This window comes from Hyla sarda, chromosome 8 (assembly GCF_029499605.1).
Source record: "Hyla sarda isolate aHylSar1 chromosome 8, aHylSar1.hap1, whole genome shotgun sequence".
In the NCBI taxonomy this organism is placed as follows: domain Eukaryota; kingdom Metazoa; phylum Chordata; class Amphibia; order Anura; family Hylidae; genus Hyla; species Hyla sarda.
Genome location: NC_079196.1, coordinates 183,157,282 through 183,180,165, shown reverse-complemented (window position 1 = coordinate 183,180,165; position 22,884 = coordinate 183,157,282). Strand labels below are relative to the sequence as shown.

Genomic DNA, 22,884 nt, shown 5'->3' with positions numbered 1-22,884 from the left:
TTGGGCTTCAAATTTTTAGGGGTATTTTCTGCTATTACCCTTTTTAAAAATTAAAAATTTTGGGGGAAACAAGCATTTTAGGTAAAAAAATTTTTATTTTTTTTTACATTTGCAAAAGTCGTGAAACACCTGTGGGGTATTAAGGTTCATTTTATCCCATGTTACATTCCCCGAGGGGTCTAGTTTCCAAAATGGTATGCCATGTGGTTTTTTTTTTGCTGTTCTGGCACCATAAGGGCTTCCTAAAGGTAACATGCCCCCCAAAAACCATTTCAGAAAAACGTGCTCTCCAAAATCCCCTTGTCGCTCCTTCCCTTCTGAGCCCTCTACTGCGCCCGCCGAACACTTTACATAGACATATGAGGTATGTGCTTACTCAAGAGAAATTGGGCTACAAATACAAGTAAACATTTTGGCCTTTTACCCCTTGTAAAAATTCAAAAATTGGGTCTACAAGAACATGTAAGTGTAAAAAATGAAGATTGTGAATTTTCTCCTTCACTTTGCTGCTATTCGAGTGAAACACCTAAAGGGTTAAAACGCTGACTGAATGTCATTTTGAATACTTTGGGGGGTGTAGTTTTTATAATGGGGTCATTTATGGGGTATGTCTAATATGAGGACCCTTCAAATCCACTTCAAACCTGAACTGGTCCCTGAAAAATACTGAGTTTGAAAATTTTGTGAAAAATCGGAAAATTGCTGCTGACCGTTGAAGCCCTCTGGTGTCTTCCAAAAGTAAAAACTCATCAATTTTATGATGCAAACATAAAGTAGACATATTGTATATGTGAACCAAAAAAAAATGTATTCGTAATATCCATTTTTCTTACAAGCAGAGAGCTTCAAAGTTAGAAAAATGCTAAATTTTCAAATTTTTCATAAAATTTATGGATTTTTCACCAAGAAAGGATGCAAATATCGACAAAAATTTACCACTATGTTAAAGTAGAATATGTCACGAAAAAACTATCTCCAAATCAGAATGATAACTAAAAGCATCCCAGAGTTATTAATGTTTAAAGTGACAGTGGTCAGATGTGCAAAAAACGCTCCGGTCCTTAAGGCCAAAATGGGCTCCGTCCTGAAGGGGTTAAGGACTCAGACAATTTTATTTTTACATTTTTGTTTTTTCCTCCTCGCCTTCTAAAAATCATAACTTTTATATTTTCATCCACAGACCAGTATGAGAACTTGTTTTTTGTGCAACCAGTTGTCCTTTGTAATGAAATCACTCATTTTACCATTAAATGTATGGCGCAACAAAAAAAATACTATTTGTGTTGTACAATTTACGCTAAAATGGACATGTTTTCTTTATTCTGTGGGTCAATACGATTAAAATGAAACCAATGATTACATACTTTTCTATTATTGTACTGCTTAAAAAAAATCGCAAACTTTTTAACCAAATTAGTATTTTTAAAATCCCTCTATTTTGCTGACCAATAACTTTTTCATTTTTCCGTATAAGTGGCGATATGAGGGCTCATTTTTTGCACCGTGATCTGTACTTTTTTTTCATACCACATTTGCTTATATAAAACTTGTAATACATTTTTTTATCAATTTTTTTTTTGAATAAAATGTTATAAAAAAAAAAGCAGCACTTTTGGATAATTTTTTTTTGCTGTTCACACCATTCACCGTATGGGATAATTAACATTATATTTTAATAGTTTGGATATTTATGCTCGTGGTGATACCAAATATGTTTATAACATTTTTTATTTATTTTTACACTTTTTGGGGGGTAAAATGGGGAAAAGGGACAATTTAAATTTTTTTTGGGGGGAGGGGATTTTTAAATTTATTTTTTACTTTTATTTTTTACTTTTTTTTACTTTTATTTTTACATTTTATGGGGACTATTTATAGCAATTATTTGATTGTTAATACTGTTCAGTGCTATCCATAGGGCATAGCACTGATCAGTGTTATCGGCTATTTTCTGCTCTGGTCTGCTCGATCCGCCAGGAGACGAACGGAGGCAGGTGAGGGGACCTCCGTCCGCCATTACAGATGATCGGATCTCGGCAGCGCTGCTGGCGATCCGATCATGCATTTTTCTGCCCGCACTCCCACAGATGTCGTGATTTGTATTAATCACGGCATCTGAGGTTTTAATGGCAGGCATCCGTACAATTGCGGATGTCGGACATTACCAGCTGGTCCCTGGCTGCTATCAGCAGCTGGGAACTGCCGCGCATGATGCTTGCGGTCATTTACAGGACGTAAATGTACGTCCTGGTGCGTTAAGTACCACCACACCAGGACGTACATTTACATCCTGCGTCGTCAAGGGGTTAATCACCAAAACAGCAGTCACAGGGAAATAAGTTCAATATAGTTTTGATGTCCTATAGAAGTGAACAGTAATGTGGGAGGGAACATTAACTTACTATGCTTTTCTTGTTGCTTTTCCTGTTGTACATGTTGAACTTGAGTCTCTTTGCATTTGTTTGTATTGTCTGTATCTATTTCTAGGGAGAAAAAAAAACATAGTTATTACCAATTTAATCTACATAACATTAGTGCAAAAAGATCTACTGTGATGAAAAAAAAGTAAGTTGCTTTTTAAAAGGGTATTCCCGTCATATAATATGATGTAATCTTGCTTGCATATGCCATCCCTTTATGAGCAGTAAACCTCTAGAACCTCACCATTCATTGGAAAGAAGAGGCCGCAAGGTTGGTGCATCACTGCATCTTCTTCTGATTTTTCCTCCACTAACCTGAATGGGGCTGTGCTGAAGTTCTACGCTGTGTAGGGAAAAGCAGTGAAGGGGATGCAGCACTACACAAGAGCTGTTGCCTCTTCATTCTCAACCCTCGTCTACCCACCGGCAGCCTACTGTGCCTCAAGGGGGATCACCTGCTACCTTCGGCCCCCTCAAGCCACAGGCCCAAGCGCGCCGTCCGCCATTACGGGACCAGCCCTTGGCCTCCGTTCCCACTCTACAGGACCTGCTTCTCTCCGGGGTGCCGGCTCCTCTATTGACCCACCACAGACTCTGGAGGCGTTACGTGGGAACCCACTGCACCTGCTCACCTCTCCGTCTGCGCTGCCTTGCTAGGACTTGGACTGCGCAGCTGATATACTGCTGGTGGCATCTCCTGCTCTCACTTCCGGGGCTGTGGTGGTGACGGAGCCTCTAGTACCTGCACGGGACTCTTCCCGCATCCAGCATCACGACACAGTGAGTGACACATTGGCACTGCAGCCTGTCAGGGCTGGACCCCCTGTAGTGGGTTGCCCTCTCCTCCCCTGAGCCCTTCACTCCCCCAGTCCTCGCAATGGAGTGAGCTGCCATCTTGGGCTGCACTGGTGAGGGGCCCTCCTTCCCCCTCTCCCTCTCCAGGTCCGTCTACTGCTTGGTCTACTGGCCCTGTGGCCCCTGATAAGGGTCCTTTACCTCTTGCTGCAGCGGGGAACTGGACCTTGCCATGTGGTCCTCCTCCCTATGGTTCCTCAGTATCTGACCCTCTTGCACCTCTGCCTAAACCCCAGAGGGCTGTGTCTGCTGGTGGCTTGAATGCGGGGGGCCCCTCGCTTTGCCCCACAGAGGGGCCACTCCAGCTCCTCTGTCACTGTGGTGGAGCCTGTCTATCTGGATGAACGTCAGCCCTGGGATGCCTTCACAGAGGCGGACCTTGATCCCTCAGGGGTCCCTGCTGCCTCCCCTACGCCTCCTGACTGGAGTCAGCTATTATCTCAAATTCACACCAAAGAGGACTTTCATTCCCTCATTGCTGAAGTCAAGGATACGTGCAGAGCTGAGATCTCCTCTCTCCGCCAAGACTTACAGCATGTCTCTGATAGGGTGGAGGGCTTGGAGGACGCTCATGATGCTACTCAGGCTTATGTTGCCCAGATCCAGACTACCATTGCCTCCCAGTCAGAATTCCTCAGTGATCTCCATGACCATGTGGAAGATTTAGATAACCGAGGGAGACGTAATAACATCAGGGTGCGGGGTCTCCCGGAAGCCAACAGGGAGGAGGATCTCCATGTGATTTTGGAAGCCATATTTAATCTCATTTTGGGCACACCTCCTACCCACAAGATCAAGTTGGACAGGGCCCACAGGGCACTCCACCCCTGCTGCGGCTGGTTCCCCTAGAGACGTTATCTGCTGTGTGCGTGATTTCCTGCTCAAGGAGTTAATTATGGCTAAGGCCCGTACTCTCAAGAAGTTTGAGTTTGATGGAGCCTATTCAGCTATACCAGGATCTCTCGTGGATCACCCTACGCAAGCGGAGGATGCTCCAGCCCCTCCTGGCTGTCCTGCAGGACCATCAAGTGCCCTATCGGTGGAATTTTCTATTTGCTCTCCATGCCTGCAAAGATCCGCTCTGCAGTTTTACATTCCTTCACAGATTTGACGAGCTTTTCTCTGCTCTGGACTTGCCTACCCCTCAGATGGTGGACTGGGGCTTGACTCCTCCCCCTCTTTCCCTCCCTCCAGTATGGCAGCCTGTCCAGAACCACCGATCCGACCGGAGTAGTCAAAAACAGTCAACGCAGACCTCGCGGGGCTCCCCACTGCACCCTCCTTGATATGTTTCCAGTGGATTGTAGCTGATGTTTGGACTCTTGTATATGGGTTTATCCCTTTGTCTGGTTCTCCCCTGCCTTATGATGCATACTTCCTATTTTCAGCATAAGTGTTCCTGTTTTTATGCACTAGTATTTTAGGTCACTTTAATGATTAAGTTCTATTTTTAGCACAGCCTTGGGGGGGCGGGATTGCTCCATCTTTGGTGGTCTCTTTTTTGTGTCATTCTTCCTCTGAGGCTGTGCCAATAGTTTGGTTCTTATTGATATGTTTGTTGGATCTGTTTCTCCCATATGTCTTGGATTTTTCTCTGGCCGGATGGTCATTGGTTCGTTTTATTGGTGTATTCTCTGTCTGTTTCTTTTGTTTCTCTGGGTTTGTCTGGTCTTGTTTTATGGCGTTTTCTTTGGTGCTTTGTCCCGCCCCCCTGTCCCGGCTCTTTCTCCCTCCATTTCTTTTTTCCCCCCTTAGGCTCAATGGGATTGGATCTCTTCCTTTTGGACTCCGCTATTGGTGTCCTCTCTCCAGGACTGTCAGGTTTTGCTTTCTGGGCTCTGGTGAGTATTCTGACTCATCTGCGTTTTTCCCCCTTGGTATCTATTATGGTTAAGTGTGTCACTTTGAATGTGAAGGGTCTCAACTCCCCCCGCTCAAATTCGTCTGGGGTCGCTTTTTCCTCAACTGATTCGATCTTCCTCTTTGTATGATTTATAGCGCATAATTCACCCGAAGAATCAGTCTTTTTCTTTTTACTCTCACCCGCATCGGCTGCGCACGCGTATCGATTTTTTCTTTGGGAATCTCCCTATGGTGCGCATGCTTGTCGACACATCCCTGAAACAGATTTCTTGATCGGATCATAGCCCGGTCCTGCTTTCCTTTTCTCCCCTATCTACCTTTCCTCGTCGCTTTTATTGGCATCTCAATGACTCTCTGCTCAAAACTTTGCCCTCCAGGGAGTCAATTCAGGGCTGTATCTCTACTGTATTACTACCAATGATGGCTCTGTTGCTTCGCAGGCCATTCTGTGGGAGGCACATAAATCGGTGGTCTATGGTCATTGTATTGCCCTGGGTTCCCGTCTCAAGAGAGATGCCTTGGCTCGTTCCTGGGAGCTACGTGCCGAGATTTCTAAATTTGAGGCTTCCAACTGGTGCTTACCTGGGTGACCTGGCTCTTCAGAAGGTTGAACACCTTCTTCTCTATGCTAAACAGTGTTCTATGAGAAGGGCAATAAGGCCCATACTATACTAGCCAGGCGCTTACATGATCGGACCGCTGCCCAATCTCCCTCGGCCCTGAAAAATGCAGCTGGTGCTCTTTACTATCATCCTGATACTATTACTCATCTGTTTCTGGATTACTACTCTAAACTGTATTCTCTTCCTTCACAGCTTCCGTCTGACTTAGGGGACTGTGATACTGCTTTGCATTCCTTTTTTTCCCAATGTGATTTACCTGCCCTATCAGCTGCTGATCGAGCTGTTTTAAATGCTCCGATCACCTCCGAGAAGTTGGCTGGGGTTATCAAATCCTTACCTACTGGACGCTTCCCCGGACTTGATGGCTTTATCTATCTATACTACAAGACTTTTGCATCTCTCTTACTACCTAGGCTTGTCTCTCTGTTTAATTATTTTATGGGGGGGGGGGGGGGGGTGGGAGAGGGGATGCTGCAATATTTTCTATACTCCTTGATGACTCTAATCCCCAAACTGGGTAAGGACCCCCATGATTGTTCGAGCTACAGGCCCATCGCCCTTCTTAACTCTGATCTAAAGCTGTTTACCAAAAGTCTTAGCAGTACACCTTTGTGGCTTTCTCCCTTTCCTAATTCATAAAGATCAGGTTGGCTTTATTCCCTGCTGCCAAGGGGGTGATAACACTAGATGGGTGGTGGATCTGATAGACTTGATCAACCAGCGCTCAGAACAGTCCCTGGTCTTAGGCTTGATGCTGAAAAGGCATTTGATAGGCTTAGTTGGCCATTTATATTTGCTACTGGGCCCTTCTGACTGCCTTACAGGTCCTCTACTCCTCCCCTACTGCCTCTATTAAGCTCCCTCATGTGACTTCACAGAGTTTTCCCTTGTATAATGAAACCTGACAGGGATGTTCGTTGTCTCCCTTTATCTTTGCTCTTTGCATAGTGCCGCTGGCTGCTCTGGTTCGGGGGGAGCCGGATGTCTCTGGGGTCCAGTTACATGATTGGGACTTTAAGATCTGTCTGTTTGTGGACGATGTCCTTTTGGCCCTCACTCGTCCTCTCCCTCCTTGCCCTGTATCGGATTTTGCACTCCTATGGGATGGTCTCGGGGTATAAGGTTAATCTTTCCAAAACTGAGGCGATCCCTTTGAATCTCCCTCCCTCTCGGTCCTCTCTTGTTCGGACTGACTTTTCTTTTAACCCCTTAAGGACGCAGGACGTAAATGTACGTCCTGGTGAGGTGGTACTTAACGCACCAGGACGTACATTTACGTCCTGTGCATAACCGCGGGCATCGGAGCGATGCCCGTGTCATGCGCGGCTGATCCCGGCTGCTGATCGCAGCCAGGGAGCCGCTGGCAATGGCCGACACCCGCGATCTCGCGGGCGTCCGCCATTAACCCCTCAGGTGCCGGGATCAATACAGATCCCGGCATCTGCAGCAGTTCGGGGATCCGATCATTCAGAACGCCGGACGGAGGTCCCCTCTGCTTCCTCCGTCCGGCTCCCGGCGTCTCCTGCTCTGGTCTGTGATCGAGCAGACCAGAGCAGAAGATGACCGATAATACTGATCTGTTCTATGTCCTATACATAGAACAGATCAGTATTAGCAATCATGGTATTGCTATGAATAGTCCCCTATGGGGACTATTCAAGTGTAAAAAAAAAGTGTGAAAAATCCCCTCCCCCAATAAAAAAGTAAAACGTCCGTTTTTTCCTATTTTACCCCCAAAAAGCGTAAAAAACTTTTTTTATAGACATATTTGGTATCGCCTAGTGCGTAAATGTCCGAACTATTAAAATAAAATGTTAATGATCCCGTACGGTGAACGGCGTGAACGAAAAAAAAAAAAAGTCCAAAATTCCTACTTTTTTAATACATTTTATTTAAAAAAAAATGATAAAAAATGTATTAAAAGTTTTTTATATGCAAATGTGGTATCAAAAAAAAGTACAGATCATGGTGCAAAAAATGAGCCCCCATACCGCCACTTATATGGAAAAATAAAAAAGTTAGAGGTCATCAAAATAAAGGGATTATAAACGTACTAATTTGGTTAAAAAGTTTGTGATTTTTTTTAAGCGCAACAATAATATAAAAGTATATAATAATGGGTATCATTTTAATTGTATTGACCCTCAGAATAAAGAACACATGTCATTTTTACCATAAATTGTACGGCGTGAAAACAAAACCTTCCAAAATTAGCAAAATTGCGTTTTTCGTTTTCATTTCCCCACAAAAATAGTGTTTTTTGGTTGCGCCATACATTTTATGATATAATGAGTTATGTCATTACAAAAAACAAGCCCTCATACTAGTCTGTGGATGAAAATATAAAAGAGTTATGATTTTTAGAAGGCGAGGAGGAAAAAATGAAAACGTAAAAATTTAATTGTCTGAGTCCTTAAGGCCAAAATGGGCTGAGTCCTTAAGGGGTTAAGTGGTCTTCCTCTGCCCTTAAATACCTTGGGGTTCTCTTGACTCCCTCCTATGCTTCCCTGTATTCAGCTAACTTTCCTTCTCTGTTTCAAGAGCTTCGGGGTCTTCTAGAGAAGTGGCGGTCCCAATATATATCATTTTCTGGTCACATAGCGGCAGTTAAAATGACGGTCCTCCCTAAATTGTTATATTTTTTTGAGACGCTTCCGGTGCAGGTACCCCTCTCTGCTATTCACTCCCTTCAATCTATCTTTCGCTTTATATGGGACACTAGATGACATTGTTTGCCGATGTCTGTCATGATGGCGGGAAGGTCCTTTGGGGGTTTTGTTGTACCAGATGTGGCAAAGTATTATTGGGCTGCCCATCTACGTCACCTAGCTGCTTGGTCCTCGTATCATGCTTATAGTCAATGGAGCTTGATAAGCTATGGCTGGCCCCTGTTCATCCCAACTCTCTCCACTGGACTCTCCCTCTCTCCTCTCCTTCATTGGGTCCTCTTTTGGGTCGGATGGCTTTTTCCTGATATGTCTGGGGATATTGACTTGTTAAGTTTAAACTAATGTCCTTGTCTTCCCCTATGCCGTCCTTTTTGTACCATCCTGATTTCTTGTCTGGTCTGACCTCTAGTATGGTGAGTGTATGGGAATCTAGGGGACTCTTTTGTTGGGCAAATGTAGTGCATTTTCGTTCCTGTACTCTTCTACCGTTTGATCAATTAGTGTCTAGGAATGGTCTTCCCTCCTCCGAGCAGTTCCATTATCTCCAGCTTAGTCATTATATGTCCTCTATGGTTGTCTCACCGTAGACGAAGCGTCTCCTTTACGCTATTTATTCCATTCTCAACTCTCCTTTGGGTTGTGCTGACCCTGCACATAGCTACATGGGCCGCTGGGAGGAGACCCTGAATACCAGTATTACTATCTCTCAGTGGTAGGTGATTTGGGAGAGGGCCTCTAAGGCCTCGATTTGTATGGCTTATAAATAAACACAGTTTAAACTGCTTATGGTTTGGTACCATACTCCTAAACTCCTCAACAGACTGAACCCTTCTATCCCCCTGCAGTGCTGGCATTGCAGGGTGGGGATTGGGTCTACTTTTCACATTTTCTGGTCCTGTCAGCTAATAGTGGACTACTGGCAGATGGTGGCTCGCCTGTTGGGCTCTGTTCTGGGAGTCTCTGTCCCCTTGGTTTACCTCTTGAATTTGTCTTATAGGGCCCTTACCAAGAAACCGTTTAAATTGTTTATGCATATTATTTTGGCAGCCAAGACACTGACTGCTAAATATTAGAAGCGGACCGTCTCTCCATCTGAGAACGAGTTGTTGGCCCGAGTCTGTGAGATCCGGTCCCTTGGGTCTTTTTTTTACTTCTTTTTTACTCTGGCTTTATTACTTTTCAATGGCTTTGGTCGCTGAGTACACATGCTGTGTTGATGTATTTGGTTGTATTTGCATTTTGTTCAGGCGATTAATAGCCTGTTGCCATTTGGATTGCCCTGCTTTCCGGATTCCTCCGGTATGTTACCTTACCCAGGGGGGCGAAGTCCTGAGAAAAAAAAGGGTGGGAACTCATCCAAGATTTCAACTTCAGGGATGGTCCTGCTAATGGGAATGGTATTCATTCTGTGGAAAAAGTGCAGGAACTCAGTTCCCAAGTGTTCCTGTAGGACTTGAGCCCTGACCTTACCGCTTCCTGTATATTTGGATCTTGTACTTTTATTTTGAAAAATCTGTAATAAAAATTACAGTTTGAAAAAAAAAAAAAAAAGATGTCTGATCGGGGGTGTCCCGCCACTGGGGACCCCTGCGATCTTGGCTGGGGCACCCCAGTTATCCAGTGCATGGAGTAAACTTCGCTCCATGCCAGATGACTGGCGATGCGGGGTTGGAGGCCACGCCCCTCGTGACATCACGACCACGCCCTCTCAATGCAAGTCTATGGGAGGGGGCCAGACACCCGTCACGCCCCCTCCTATAGACTTGCATTGAGGGGGCGTGGCTGTGACGTCACGAGCCTCCGGTGCTGCAGCGGATGCTCTAAATGAATGCCGGGTGCAGCTGGGAGATCGTGGGGGTCCCAGCGGCGGGACCCGCGCGATCAGACATCTTATGCCTTATCCTTTGGATAGATGATAAGATGTCTAGGGTACCCCTTTAAGTGTTGGAATATCCTTGCAATATGCCATCAATTTATGAGATTGGAATTTGAAAAAAACAATTTTGCATAAACAGAAAGTAAACTAGTATTATCAGTTAACTTGAACCCGTCTGCAGATTTTATTAAACATAGCAAAGACACAAAAACATAAAGTTGAGGCTAATTTTCTACTTGTTTTTTTGGGGGTAAAAACGCCAAGAAAAACGCCAATTCTGCCGCACTGTGTTTTTTCGGACACAAAACACTGTGGCCACATGTTAGCTGTAAATCAATTAGAAATCGCAAAATTCTTTTTCCACTTGGCATTTTCAGTTTGGCGTTTTTTTTTCCTTTTGGCGTTTTTTCACTCTTTTTTAGTTCCTTGGCGGTTTTGCAAAGTCGCAGCATGTTGAGCAAATGGCATTTTTTTCCTGAATTTTTTCATGAATTGTGGCATAAATACAATATAGTTATATAATGACGCCACAATTCATGAATCTTATAACAATTGCCACTATATGCACTTTATGCGTTTTTTCCCTCTCTGTTATGGATGTAACTTATGCATTTATTGCACCTTGGGTTTATATCCCTTTGTGTGCCTGCATTTTTGCTTATTATATATGTTCCTATAATATTTATGTAGGCATTTATGAGGGCACCTCCCGAAAAGCGTAATCAACTGCTTTTTATTGTTATATTATGCTCCCTTTTAATAAATGGTCCTGCTGAGGATCTTCACTATAACCTGGACTTCATTGTTTCCATCATCAAGAATTGCAGCGCCGGTATTCTAAGGGTTCCTTTATTCGTCTCCTTTCACATTCCACAGGACGACCTCGGTCATCTCCTGCAACCCACTGGCTTGACATCGACATTTGTCTGATGATACCCCGCTATATAGGGGTTATATGCGTATTATTTATACATTGAGGTGAGCGGCCATATATAAGCCCCATGGGGTCATCCCCTACTCCCCTCATTCCTCACGTATATCCTGGGGTAATACACGAGGCGCCGTTTGTCGGTCTCTACCTTTTTTCTATCTCCATACAAAAAAAAAAAAAAATGATGGAGATTTATTAAAAAGTAAAAAAGATACAGTAGTAAATGAAAAAAATTTGTATCTAACAAAGTTTATCTTTTTTATAACAAAATTTTTATAAATTGTTAAAACAGGGATCAATTTATGTGGGCGGGTAGGGCACTAAAAATGTAGCCAACAATAATAAAAATGTAGTGTGTGTGTGTTTTTTACTTCTTTATTTTTTACATTTTTAGGTAGTACTACTACTCCCAGCATGGGAGTAGTAGTACCTGTACCAATTGACAGATCACCCGAGTCTGTTGCGATCCTTCTGTATAATTTATAGATGCGGCCAGCCGCTCTTCTCTGGTCCCCTGCACTGACATATATATATACACCTATTCATATTTCCCATAGAGAGCTGTGATTGGCCAGATGGTTCCAGCCAATCACAACTCTCTGGGAAATATAAATAGGTGTATATATACGTCAGTGCAGGGGACCATAGAAGAGCGTCCGGCCGCATCTATACATTATACAGGAGGATCACAGTGGGTGTCAGTAGTGACATCTGCTGTGATCTTTCCTTAACTGCAGGAACTACTGCTCCCAACATGGAGCAGAGTGTGCTCCATGTTGGTAGTAGTAGTACCTGCAGTCAAGGACAGATCACAGAGGTTATCACTCCTGACATCCGCTGTGATCGTCCTATCTATTGCAGAGATGTGGAGCGGCTCTATTCAGCGCTAACCTCTCTACACTATACTCCGGCAAGTGATGTGAATAGAACATCGCTGATTCATATTTCCCTCAGAGAGCTGTGATTGGCTGCCACCTTCCGGCTAATCACCGGAAAATATGAATGAGTAAGTGCAGAGATGCGAGCGATGTATAGAGCCGCTCCGCATCTCTGCTATATTATGGACGATTGCATCGGGGCGATATGTCTATTAGTACAGGTACTACTACTCCCATCATGGAACGATGCTGGGAGTAGTAGTACTACCTAAAAAATGTAAAAAATAAAAAAAAAAGTGGAAAAAAGGGAAATACACACTTAAATTTCGTTATAAAAAATATAAATTTTGTGAAATACATTTTTTTTTTTACCATCACTACTGCATCCTTTTGGGTACCAAAAAAAAAAAAATGCCAAAAGGGGCCAAAAATGCAATTTCCACTCAAATGCTAAAAAGTTTCTAAAAAAACGCCAGACACAGGAAAATGCTGTGGTGTTTTTTTCTTGCGTTTTTTTGGGACACAAAAAAATCAAGTAGAAACTTAACCTCAGGGAAAAAAATTTGGATTGTACATTTGAACTAATAATTTCACTTTTCTTTAAGTCAGCCAATTAATTATATCATTTAATAGAGAAAACTATAAAACCTATAAATACCTATTGAGGGACAGTGCATAGAAGCGGCTTCTGGTGAGTTGGGCAAATCAGCTGCACTGGGTGCAAAAGGACTGCAGGAGACTCTCCTATCAGGAGACATTGGGATGCTTCTGTTTGTAGAAAATGCATTGTGCTCTAGATGAAACAACAGACAACACATTAAGTATTTCAGTTAAATTTTGCAAACAATTAGACCAAGGGCCCTTGTAGATGGGCCAATTGGTTGGTGATCAGAGCCCGTAACAAGGCCCGATCAATCTGGCAGCAGTGTCGCATAAATAATCGATGGATCGTTCTTGCATGCTTAAAATACATCACTGTCAGCCACGAATTCCCTGCTTACACAGGGCAATGTGTGGCTGATGTGTTTTCTTGTTTGCCGGCCCATTGTTGGCATTCCTGGACCAATAATTGGCCCATGTCCAAGGGAAGGAAAAAAAAACAAATCTTTTTGCTGCAGATTCACAATGGACTTGGGTGGAGATTCACTACAGAAATTAATATTATATGGCCACATTTCTGCATCTGTATTCTGGCCACAAATTGTGGCTCCACCACGAGTCCACTGATCTGAACTGAGAACATCCCAGATCCCAAAGATGCTTTCAGGACTTGCACCTGTAATACAGATACAAACTTGCAGTCATACTTAGGCCACATTCACATTAATCCCCAGCCACTTAAAAAAAAAAAAAAAAGAAAACCTGACGCAATGTAGAAAGGAAAAACATTGTAATTGAGACAAAATTGTTCAAAATCTAGTGCACAGCATTAGTAAATTCCTCCCATTAAAGGGGTACTCCACTGGGAAAAAATAAAAATGTAAATCAACTGGTGCCAGAAAGTTAAACAGATTTGTAAATTACTTCTATTTAAAAATGTTCCAGGGGAAGTTCTTTTCTTTTTGAATTTCCTTTCTGTCTGACCACAGTGCTCTCTGCTGACACCTATGTCCATTTTAGGAACTGTCCAGAGTAGGAGCAAATCCCCATAGCAAACCTATCCTTCTCTGGACAGTTCCTACAATGGACAGAGGTGTCAGCAGAGAGCACTATGGTCAGACAGAAAGGAAATTCAAAAAGTAAAAGAACTTCCTCTGTAGTATACAAATGCTGATAAGTACTGGAAGGATTAAGATTTTTAAATAGAAGTCATTTACAAATCTGTTTAACATTTTGGCACCAGTTGATTAAAAAAAAAAAAAAAAGTTTTCCAGGGGAGTACCCCTTCAATGATAATAAAAAAACAACCCCTTACCAGGTATTGGAGGTGTAGTTGGTACGCATGATAGTACTGATCCAGGAACAGGTGCTAAGAAGCAAATCACAAAATTACATTTTTTAGATGTGTTAGTTCATAAATGCATTTGTTAGTATTATAAAGGTCACTTGTAACTACTGAATGTTATGTTCTGATACTTTTATTACAAAAACATTTTTAGACAGAAAATGATATATATTATTTACATTAAATTTTTATAATGAATCTATATTTTTTATGAGACTACATGAAATTAAAGCATTACAGTTTTCACACAGACCAATAGAGCATCCACAATAAGGGCACCTACATGATCGACTGTAAAAATTCCAATTTTACTGCGGATAAAGTTGCTACCTATTGACCTCAATGGGTCTGCAGAAAATCTGCTGCAGAGATCATGTATGTGTGAACCCAAAACCCTAACCCTAAAATAATATTTTCTTCCAGTCTAAAGCTCACTTGTCAGTTCCTTCTGTATATAGAGGCAAATCATATCATTCTAATGATAATAGAGAAAACTCATCCAGACACCTTTTGAACTCTTAGTTCCCCATGACTACTTCATTTGGCAGAGAGTTCCATAGTCTCACCTTTAGAAAAAAAAATAAATCTGTGTTGATATAGAAACTGTTTACCTAGATGTAGTGGATGCCCCCTGGTTATAGATACAGTCCTGGGTATAAATAGGTCATAGGATAGATCTATGTATTGCTCACTGAGTCCTATTCCTATGGCTGTTGCGCCAGAAATAACCCCAAATGTATTAGAATTTTGGTGCACAGCAATGTATACACATAACCTTACTTGCCTTGGCAACAGCTGCCTGACACTGGTTGGAAAAGTTCCATGTGCTGTCAACTAAAAAATTTTTAGTCACCAACCTATCCAAGTATATTTGTAACAGTGCACTGTCCTCTTCTGTGTTAGTTTAGTATAATCTGCAAAAAATAGATATTGAACAGTGCCCAATACTGCCCCCTGTGTTACCCCATTACTAACAGTGACCCAATCTGAATATGTACCTTTAGTAGGCCTCGCAAGGCCGGAAGATGTGCTAATTAGCACGAAACTGCCGGTGTTTGCCTCTGAGCCCCCGTCTACCTCTCCACCCTCGTTCCTTCCATGTGCTCTGACCCAGCGATAGACGCGGTGAGTGCGGGATCATCCCATCTTTTTTACCGTAATTTACAAATCTGTTTAACTTTCTGGCATTAGTTGATTTAAAAACATTTTTTTTTACCTCCAAACTATCCCTATAAGTAATACTCTTCATCCTTTCCTGAAGCTGCTTTTTTTCTTAATTATATCTCGCAACAAAACTTGAAATTTTACATTATGTGCCTGATAAAATTTGTTGTGCCCACATGATAAGTGCTGTTACCAAAGTCAAGTGTTGTGCATATCAAGTGGTTATCAACAGTGATGTACAAAGAGAGGGGTCCCCATAAAAATTATCCAAACAAGCCCCTCATTATGATACTCAGTTTTGCACCCAGGACAGAAGAGCCTAATGTTTGTTTGCTCCTCAACATTCGTTTCTATAATCCTTTGTTGTTTGGGTGAATGATGACACAATGACATTTAGATGGCTGTCAGTACAGCATGGAAAGCATGATTAAATATATCTGCAAGGTCCAAAAGTCCAGGCAGTGATGCGTGCTGTGCCCTTACTATAAGAACGATGCACCCCTCGCTGCCATGAAGAGGAGGGAAAGTGAAATAATGTTTCAGTTCAGGTTAAAAATACATATATATATATATTACATGTGGGTATGGGTAAGGGCATGCAAGCATAGAAAACACATTCTGAGAGTAACATTAAATGGGCACTGTCAGGTACAATAACTTTTAATATATTATGAAGCATGCAAAAACAATGGGGGAGATTTATGAAAACCTGTTCAGAGGAAAAGTTGCTGAGTTGCCCATAACAACCAATCAGATTGCTTCTTTCATTTCTCAGAGACCTTTTCAAAAATGAAAGAAGTGATCTGATTGGTTGCTATGGGCAACTCAGCAACTTTTCCTCTGGACAGGTTTTGATAAATCTTCCCAATATGTTTTGCAATTGCTTTCATCAGAAAATTTTCAGTATTTCATACTGAAAAAGCCAGTCAAAAAAGTGGCCACTAGGGGTCTCCCCGGACACATACCAGTCCTGCAGTGTCCAGTGGTCATCAACATGCCATGGACACCATGAGTGATTGACAGGGCCATAGGCAGGTCCAGAGCTGCTGTGCTTGCTCTCGGCCCTCTGTGAGTCAGAGACGAGTGGGCGAGGAGGGGAGGAGTCAACACAGTGAGGAGAAGTGAGGGACATGCCCCATGCCTCTGCATGGACAGAAACCTCACTGAGCAATGATGGCAAGTAAAAAAAAAGGTAATTCTGAGAGAAATATAGGTCATAGACACATAAAAATAGATGTACATGATCAGGATGAGGTACTGAGCAACATATAACAGTTTTTTTTTTTTTTATCTGACAAGTACACTTTAAGGATGGCTGGACAAATTCAAGAAGACTTACATAGCTAAAGATAACAGTAGTAAAATAATAATAATAATAATAATAATAATAATAATAATAATTACCGGGACATAGTATTATCTTAAACTGGAAATGGGATCCTTGAACCACAGGAAAAGGGCCAGGATGACATGTGTTTCCTGAGAAAGAGAAGCAGGGAAATGACTTAATCTGATTGTAAATATTGGGTGAACATAACACATTTGTAACACTTACCTGATCCTACAAGTGATCCTGCAGGTGTAAGTAAGTAGGGGATATGTGTTAAGCTTAAGGACTTTGGTGTTTCATTTTCAGTACAGCTTTCATTTAATTCTGATGTATCTGATGAATGAGAAAGAAGAAACTTTACAGACATATATTTAGTTGTAAACATGTGTATTATCTTCAATGCCAACAAACATTATTCCTATGTAAGTAATGTGAAAGAATGTAATTTCCAGCTATTCTTTGACACATCAGCTCCACCTTTATGGGCTGTCCCCTTTTAATGACTTACAGAATGCTCCATTCCTGAACCATATAGAAACCTTTTCATATATCTAAAATGAGATATATATATATAAAATTACATTCATAGGTCATATTTCATAATAATGTTCTCATTAAGTCAACAAAAAAAGCGTCCATCTTGACTTCGTCAGATTCGATGAATATATTTTATATTTCAGACATTTCTGCATGCAGCGATACCACATATGTTTATATACACAATTTTTGAAATGGGAAAAGGGGGGTGATTCAAACTTTTATTAGGGGAGGGGTTAAATGATCTTTATTAACTTTTTTTCCCCACTTTTTTTTGCAGTGTTATAGCTCCCATAGGGGGGCTATAACACTGCACACACTGATCTTTTACATTAATCATTGTTATCCCATAGGATAACATTGATCAATGATTTTGCTGCTTGACTGCTCATGCCTGAATCTCAGGCACGGAGCAGTCATTCATCGATTGGACACGCAGGAGGAAGGAAGGGGCCCTCCTTTTTTTATTCCAGCTGTTCGGGATGCCGCAATTTCGCTGCGGCGATCCCGAACATCCCACTGAGCAAGCTGGGATTAGTTTACTTTCACTTTAGATGTGGCGATCAACTTTGAACGACGTGTCTGAAGGGTTAATAGCGCACAGCACCGCAATCAGTACAGGTATGCCCTGGGTCCTTAAGTGGTTAACCCCTTAACTACGAAGGACGTAAATGTACGTCCTGGTGACGTGGTGACGTCCAGGACGTACATTTACGTCGTAAGCATAACCGCGGGCATCGGAGCGATGCCCGGATCATGCGCGGCAGGTCCCGGCTGTTGATCGCAGCCAGGGACCCGCCGGTAATGGCGGACACGCGCGATCCAGCGGATGTCCGCCATTAACCCCTCAGATGCCGTGATCAATACAGATCACGGCATCTGCAGCATCGCGGTCACTTAAATGGATGATCGCCCGGCATCATCCAGCACGGCAGACGGAAGTCCCCTCACCTGCCTCCGCTGCCTTCCGGGAGTCTTCTGCTCTGATCTGCCTTCCCACAGGCCAGAGCAGAAGATGACCGATAACTCTGATCAGTGCTATGCCCTATACATAGCACTGAACAGGATTAGCAATCGAATGATTGCTATAAATAATCCCCTAAGGGGACTATTAACGTATAAAAATAAAAGGAAAAAAAAAGGAAAAAAAATTAAGTAAAGTAAATGTGAAAAACCCCCTCCCCCAATAAAAATGTAAATTGTCCCATTTTCCCTATTCCACCCCCAAAAAGTGTTAAAAAATATTTTATATACATATTTGGTATCGTCATGTGTGTAAATATCTGAACTATTAAAATAAAATGTTAATGATACCGTACGATGAACGGCGTGAACGTAAAAAAAAAAAGTCCAAAATAGCTGCTTTTTTATAACATTTTATTCCCCCAAAAATTTATAAAAAATGTATTAAAAGTTTTATATAAGAAAATTTGGTATCAATAAAAAGTACAGATCACAGCGCAAAAAATGAGCCCTCATACCGCCGCTTATACGGAAAAATGAAAAAGTTATGGGTCTTCAAAATAGGGGGATTTTAAACGTACTAATTTGGTTAAAGAGTTTGTGATTTTTTTTAAGCGCAACAGTAATAGAAATGTATCTTATCATGGGTATCATTTTAATCGTATTGACCCAAAGAATAAAGAACACATGTCATTTTTACTGTAAATTGTACGTGTGAAAACGAAACCTTCCAAAATTAGCAAAATTGCGGTTTTCTTTTTAATTTCCCCACACAAATAGTATTTTTTTGGTTGTGCCATACATTTTATGGCAAAGTGAGTGATGGCATTACAACGGACAACTGGTCGCGCAAAAAAAAAGCCCTCATACTAGTCTGTGGATGAAAATATAAAAGAGTTATGATTTTTTGAAGGCGAGGAGGAAAATTCGAAAACGTAAAAATAAAATTGTCTGCATTCCAAAGGCCCAAATGGGCTGCGTCCTTAAGGGGTTAAAGGGGTACTCCGGTGGATAACAATTTTTTCATATCTACTGGAGCCAGAAAATTAAACAGATTAAATAAACTGATTAAATCAAAATAAATTACTTCTATTTAACAATCTTAGTCCTTCCAGTACTTATCAGCTGCTGTATGCTCCAGAGGAAGTTCTTTTCTTTTTGAATTTCCTTCCAGTTTCACCGCAGTGCTCTCTCCTGCCACCTCTGTCCATATCAGGAGTTGTCCAGAGCAGGAGAGGTTTGCTATGGGGATTTGATCTTACTCTGGACAGTTCCTGACACAGACAGAGGTGTCAGCAGAGAGCACTGTGGTCAGACAGCTGACACATACAGGAAGGATTAAGATTTTTTACAAATCTGTTTAACTTTCTGGAGCCAGTTCATATGAAAAAAAGTGTTTTCCACTGAAGTACCCCTTAAGACATGAAGGGGAACTTCCATATCCATAGGTTATCCCCTATCTACCAAATATGTGATAACAAGCTGAACAGTGGGGGTATCAAATAAGAATGAATGGTGCAATGGACACACATGTGCGGTGCATTCCATTCCTTTCCGGCATACAATTTTCCTCTGCCCTCATGAGCGGTGAGGTTCCCTGCATTCAGACTCAGCAACCAATCAGCTTCTAATTTCATATTCCATGGATAGGGGAACATTTTTGAGATTGGAATACCTCTTAAAGGGGTATTCCAGAAAAAAAAAATGTTTATATATCAACTGGCTCCAGAAACTTAAACAGATTTGTAAATTACTTCTATTAAAAAATCTTAATCCTTTCAGTACTCATGAGCTTCTGAAGTTAAGGTTGTTCTTTTCTGTCTAAATCCTCTCTGAGGACATATGTCTCGGGAAACGCCCAGTTTAGAAAGGTTTGCTATGGGGATTTGCTTCTAAACTGGGCGATTCCCGAGACAGGTGTCATCAGAGAGCACTTAGACAGAAAAGAACAACCTTAACTTCAGAAGCTCATAAGTACTGAAAGGATTAAGATTTTTTAATAGAAGTAATTTACAAATCTGTTTAAGTTTCTGGAGCCAGTTGATATATAAACATTTTTTTTTTCCTGGAATACCCCTTTAAGAGGTATTCCAATCTCAAAAATGTTCCCCTATCCATGGAATATGAAATTAGAAGCTGATTGGTTGCTGAGTCTGAATGCAGGGAACCTCACCGCTCATGAGGGCAGAGGAAAATTGTATGCCGGAAAGGAATGGAACGCACCGCACATGTGTGTCCATTGCACCATTCATTCTTACTGGAATCGCCCAGTTTAGAAGCAAATCCCCATAGCAAACCTCTTCTAAACTGGGCGTTTCCCAAGACATGTGTCATCAGAAAATTTAGACAGAAAAGAACAACCTTAACTTCAGAAGCTCATAAGTACTGAAAGGATTAAGATTTTTTTAATAGAAGTAATTTACAAATCTGTTTAACTTTCTGGAGCCAGTTGATATATATAAAAAAAAGTTTTTTCCTGGAATACCCCTTTAAGGGTAGGGTGACACGAAACGGATCCGCAGCGTATTTTAAATTGCGGATCCACTGGTGATGGATAATCCGCCGCTCCAACAAGACACACAGTGTTCTGCGAGTAGCCACATGCATGTGCAGTGTACTTGCACACGTCGCTCTGGGCCTAGCTCAGGGAGCAGGGTGAGCAGTGGCATGCGCGTGGCGACTCATGTCTGCAATGTGTGTCTGCAATCCGCCAATATGGGCAGGAACAGCGGGCACAACTTTAGGGTCCATCAGCAGTAGCTCTGCAGCATAAAATACACTGCGGATCCATTTCGTGTGACCCTACCCTAAATATTTCTGCATAGCTGCCCCAACACCTTTCTTCAGTCTAAAAGTTACTGCATGTCCCTTTTGATGCATCCAGTAGTCACCTGTACTTTTCATCTTCCTTTTCTGTCTTGGTTTCTGGGAATGAGGACTTTGTCTTCGAGAACCTGGTAAAAAAATGCAAATATTTGATCAGCGTTTATCCCTGCAGCTTGTGTAGCTGGATGTCGCAGCTTGTCAATGACCATAGAGGAATTGTTTTGTTTTCTTATTACAACCAATGACACAATAGGGTCTCTAACGTTTAATTCCTACTATCAGCTCCAATGAACTTTGATTTTCAATAAAAGAGGATCCTTCAAACAATTGTATAAGTAACTGCAGCGTATGTACTATGCAGCACACTTTAAATTCTCCCCAACATCACCTTTTTATTGCAACCATATACATAAATTGTTGGAGATCACAGGCCTAGCTATTAATGTTAAAATTCTCAACACTTTTCTATACTCACAATTTCTTCTTGAATGTTTCCTTGGTGGTTCTTCACATTCTCTAGGTTCACTAAATCCATCTGTAAATAGACATAGGGGGAGATTTATCGAAACCTGTGCAGAGGAAGAGTGGTGCAGTTGCCCATAGCAACCAATCAGATTGCTTCTTTCATTTTCCACAGGCCTCTAAAGAGGCCTGTGGAAAATGAAAGATGCAATCTGATTGGTTGCTATGGGCAACTGCACCACTCTTCCTCTGCGCAGGTTTTGATCAATCTCCCCCATAATTCTTACATATAGATAGCCAGTGTATAATTTCCTGAGTATAGTATTCTTCATACAAACAAATAAATAAATAAAATATGAATAAGCAGTTAATATTGCATGCTTTCTGTACCTGTATGAATGTGCTTACATTGGAAGTACGTCATCATTTGGCCATTGAACTACAATGCATGTCATATTGTGCCCAATGCTTAAAAGGGTGTAGAGATTCCCAAAGAAGTCATGTCACACTGTGGCTCAGCTAATCGCTTGGTGATGGGCCGAGCAGCAGTGTCAGGTAAAGGGCCTATATTAAAGGGTACCTCTCATCAAAAAAAACTTTTGATATATTATAGATTAATGTATGCAGAATAACTTTACAATTGCATGTTATTAAAAAATATGCTTCTTTCTATTTAATTTTCCACTTTGAAGAAATGACCACTAGGGGTCTCCCTACCAGTCCTGGCAGCAAGCATTTCAGACTCATGCTGGAGTCCTAAACACTACGAGCTGCCAGTCTGCTTTGTTCACAAAGGAGAACACTCAGAGCTGTCAGCCTGCTTTGTTCACAGCCTGTTTGGCTGTGAACAAAGCAGGCTGGCAGCTCTGAGTGTTTAGGACTCCAGCATGAGTCAGAAATGCTTGCTGACAGGACTGATCGGGAAAAATACAATAGAAAGAAGCATATTTTTCATTAACATGCTATTGGAAAGTTATTCAACATTCATTAATCTAAAATATATCAAATGTTTATTTGATGAGAGGCACCCTTTAACAAAAATAAAGAGACCAGTGGCTGAAGGCTACTAATCCTTTAGATACAATAAACCACTTGAGGCTTATTGTATCTAAAGGTAAAGGGCCCAGGCACGGCTTTCTTCCTGTTACATTACACTACCAATGGCAATTCGATGAGCCATAGTGTGACGTGTTGGGCACAAGAAGCCGGAAAAAGACTGGGGCCAGAGAACGGGAGAGCAATTCCAGTGGCACTGGAGAATGGGGAATGGTAAGATTATTATTTTTATTTGGGCAGCTCAGGTGAATAGGGGTAAGAAAACTTTTCACTAGAGTTCGCCTTTAAGATGTCCAGGTGCTCCCCTTTAGATTGCAGTGACATAGTTCTGACCTTATGACTAAGTATTTCCAAAACTAAGGTATGTAGAAAGCTTGCAGTATCTTTTAATGTTCAGGACAATAATGTTGGGGTCAGCATGGACAAACAAGACCTTCACTGCTCTTATTTCTTACACAATCCATTTAATGTAGGAAGTGATGCACC

At 41.7% G+C, this 22,884-nt stretch overlaps 1 protein-coding gene across 4 annotated transcripts in view; it reads right to left on the bottom strand.

Annotated features, from left to right (window-relative positions):
* CIITA (class II major histocompatibility complex transactivator) overlaps positions 1–22,884 on the bottom strand; it is a 297,918-nt gene that overhangs the window by 50,594 nt on the left and 224,440 nt on the right. For 3 of the 4 annotated variants that reach the window (XM_056535321.1, XM_056535322.1, XM_056535323.1), the window contains 7 exons: positions 21,356–21,415; positions 20,946–21,008; positions 16,780–16,887; positions 16,629–16,703; positions 14,031–14,084; positions 12,774–12,908; positions 2,403–2,483 (listed from right to left, as the gene is read on the bottom strand). In XM_056535321.1, coding sequence (XP_056391296.1) covers positions 2,403–2,483; positions 12,774–12,908; positions 14,031–14,084; positions 16,629–16,703; positions 16,780–16,887; positions 20,946–21,008; positions 21,356–21,415 — 576 coding nt within the window. Of the gene's footprint in view, positions 1–2,402; positions 2,484–12,773; positions 12,909–14,030; positions 14,085–16,628; positions 16,704–16,779; positions 16,888–20,945; positions 21,009–21,355; positions 21,416–21,750; positions 21,843–22,884 lie in introns of those variants that run through there. The other variant, XM_056535324.1, reaches the window with a different exon arrangement.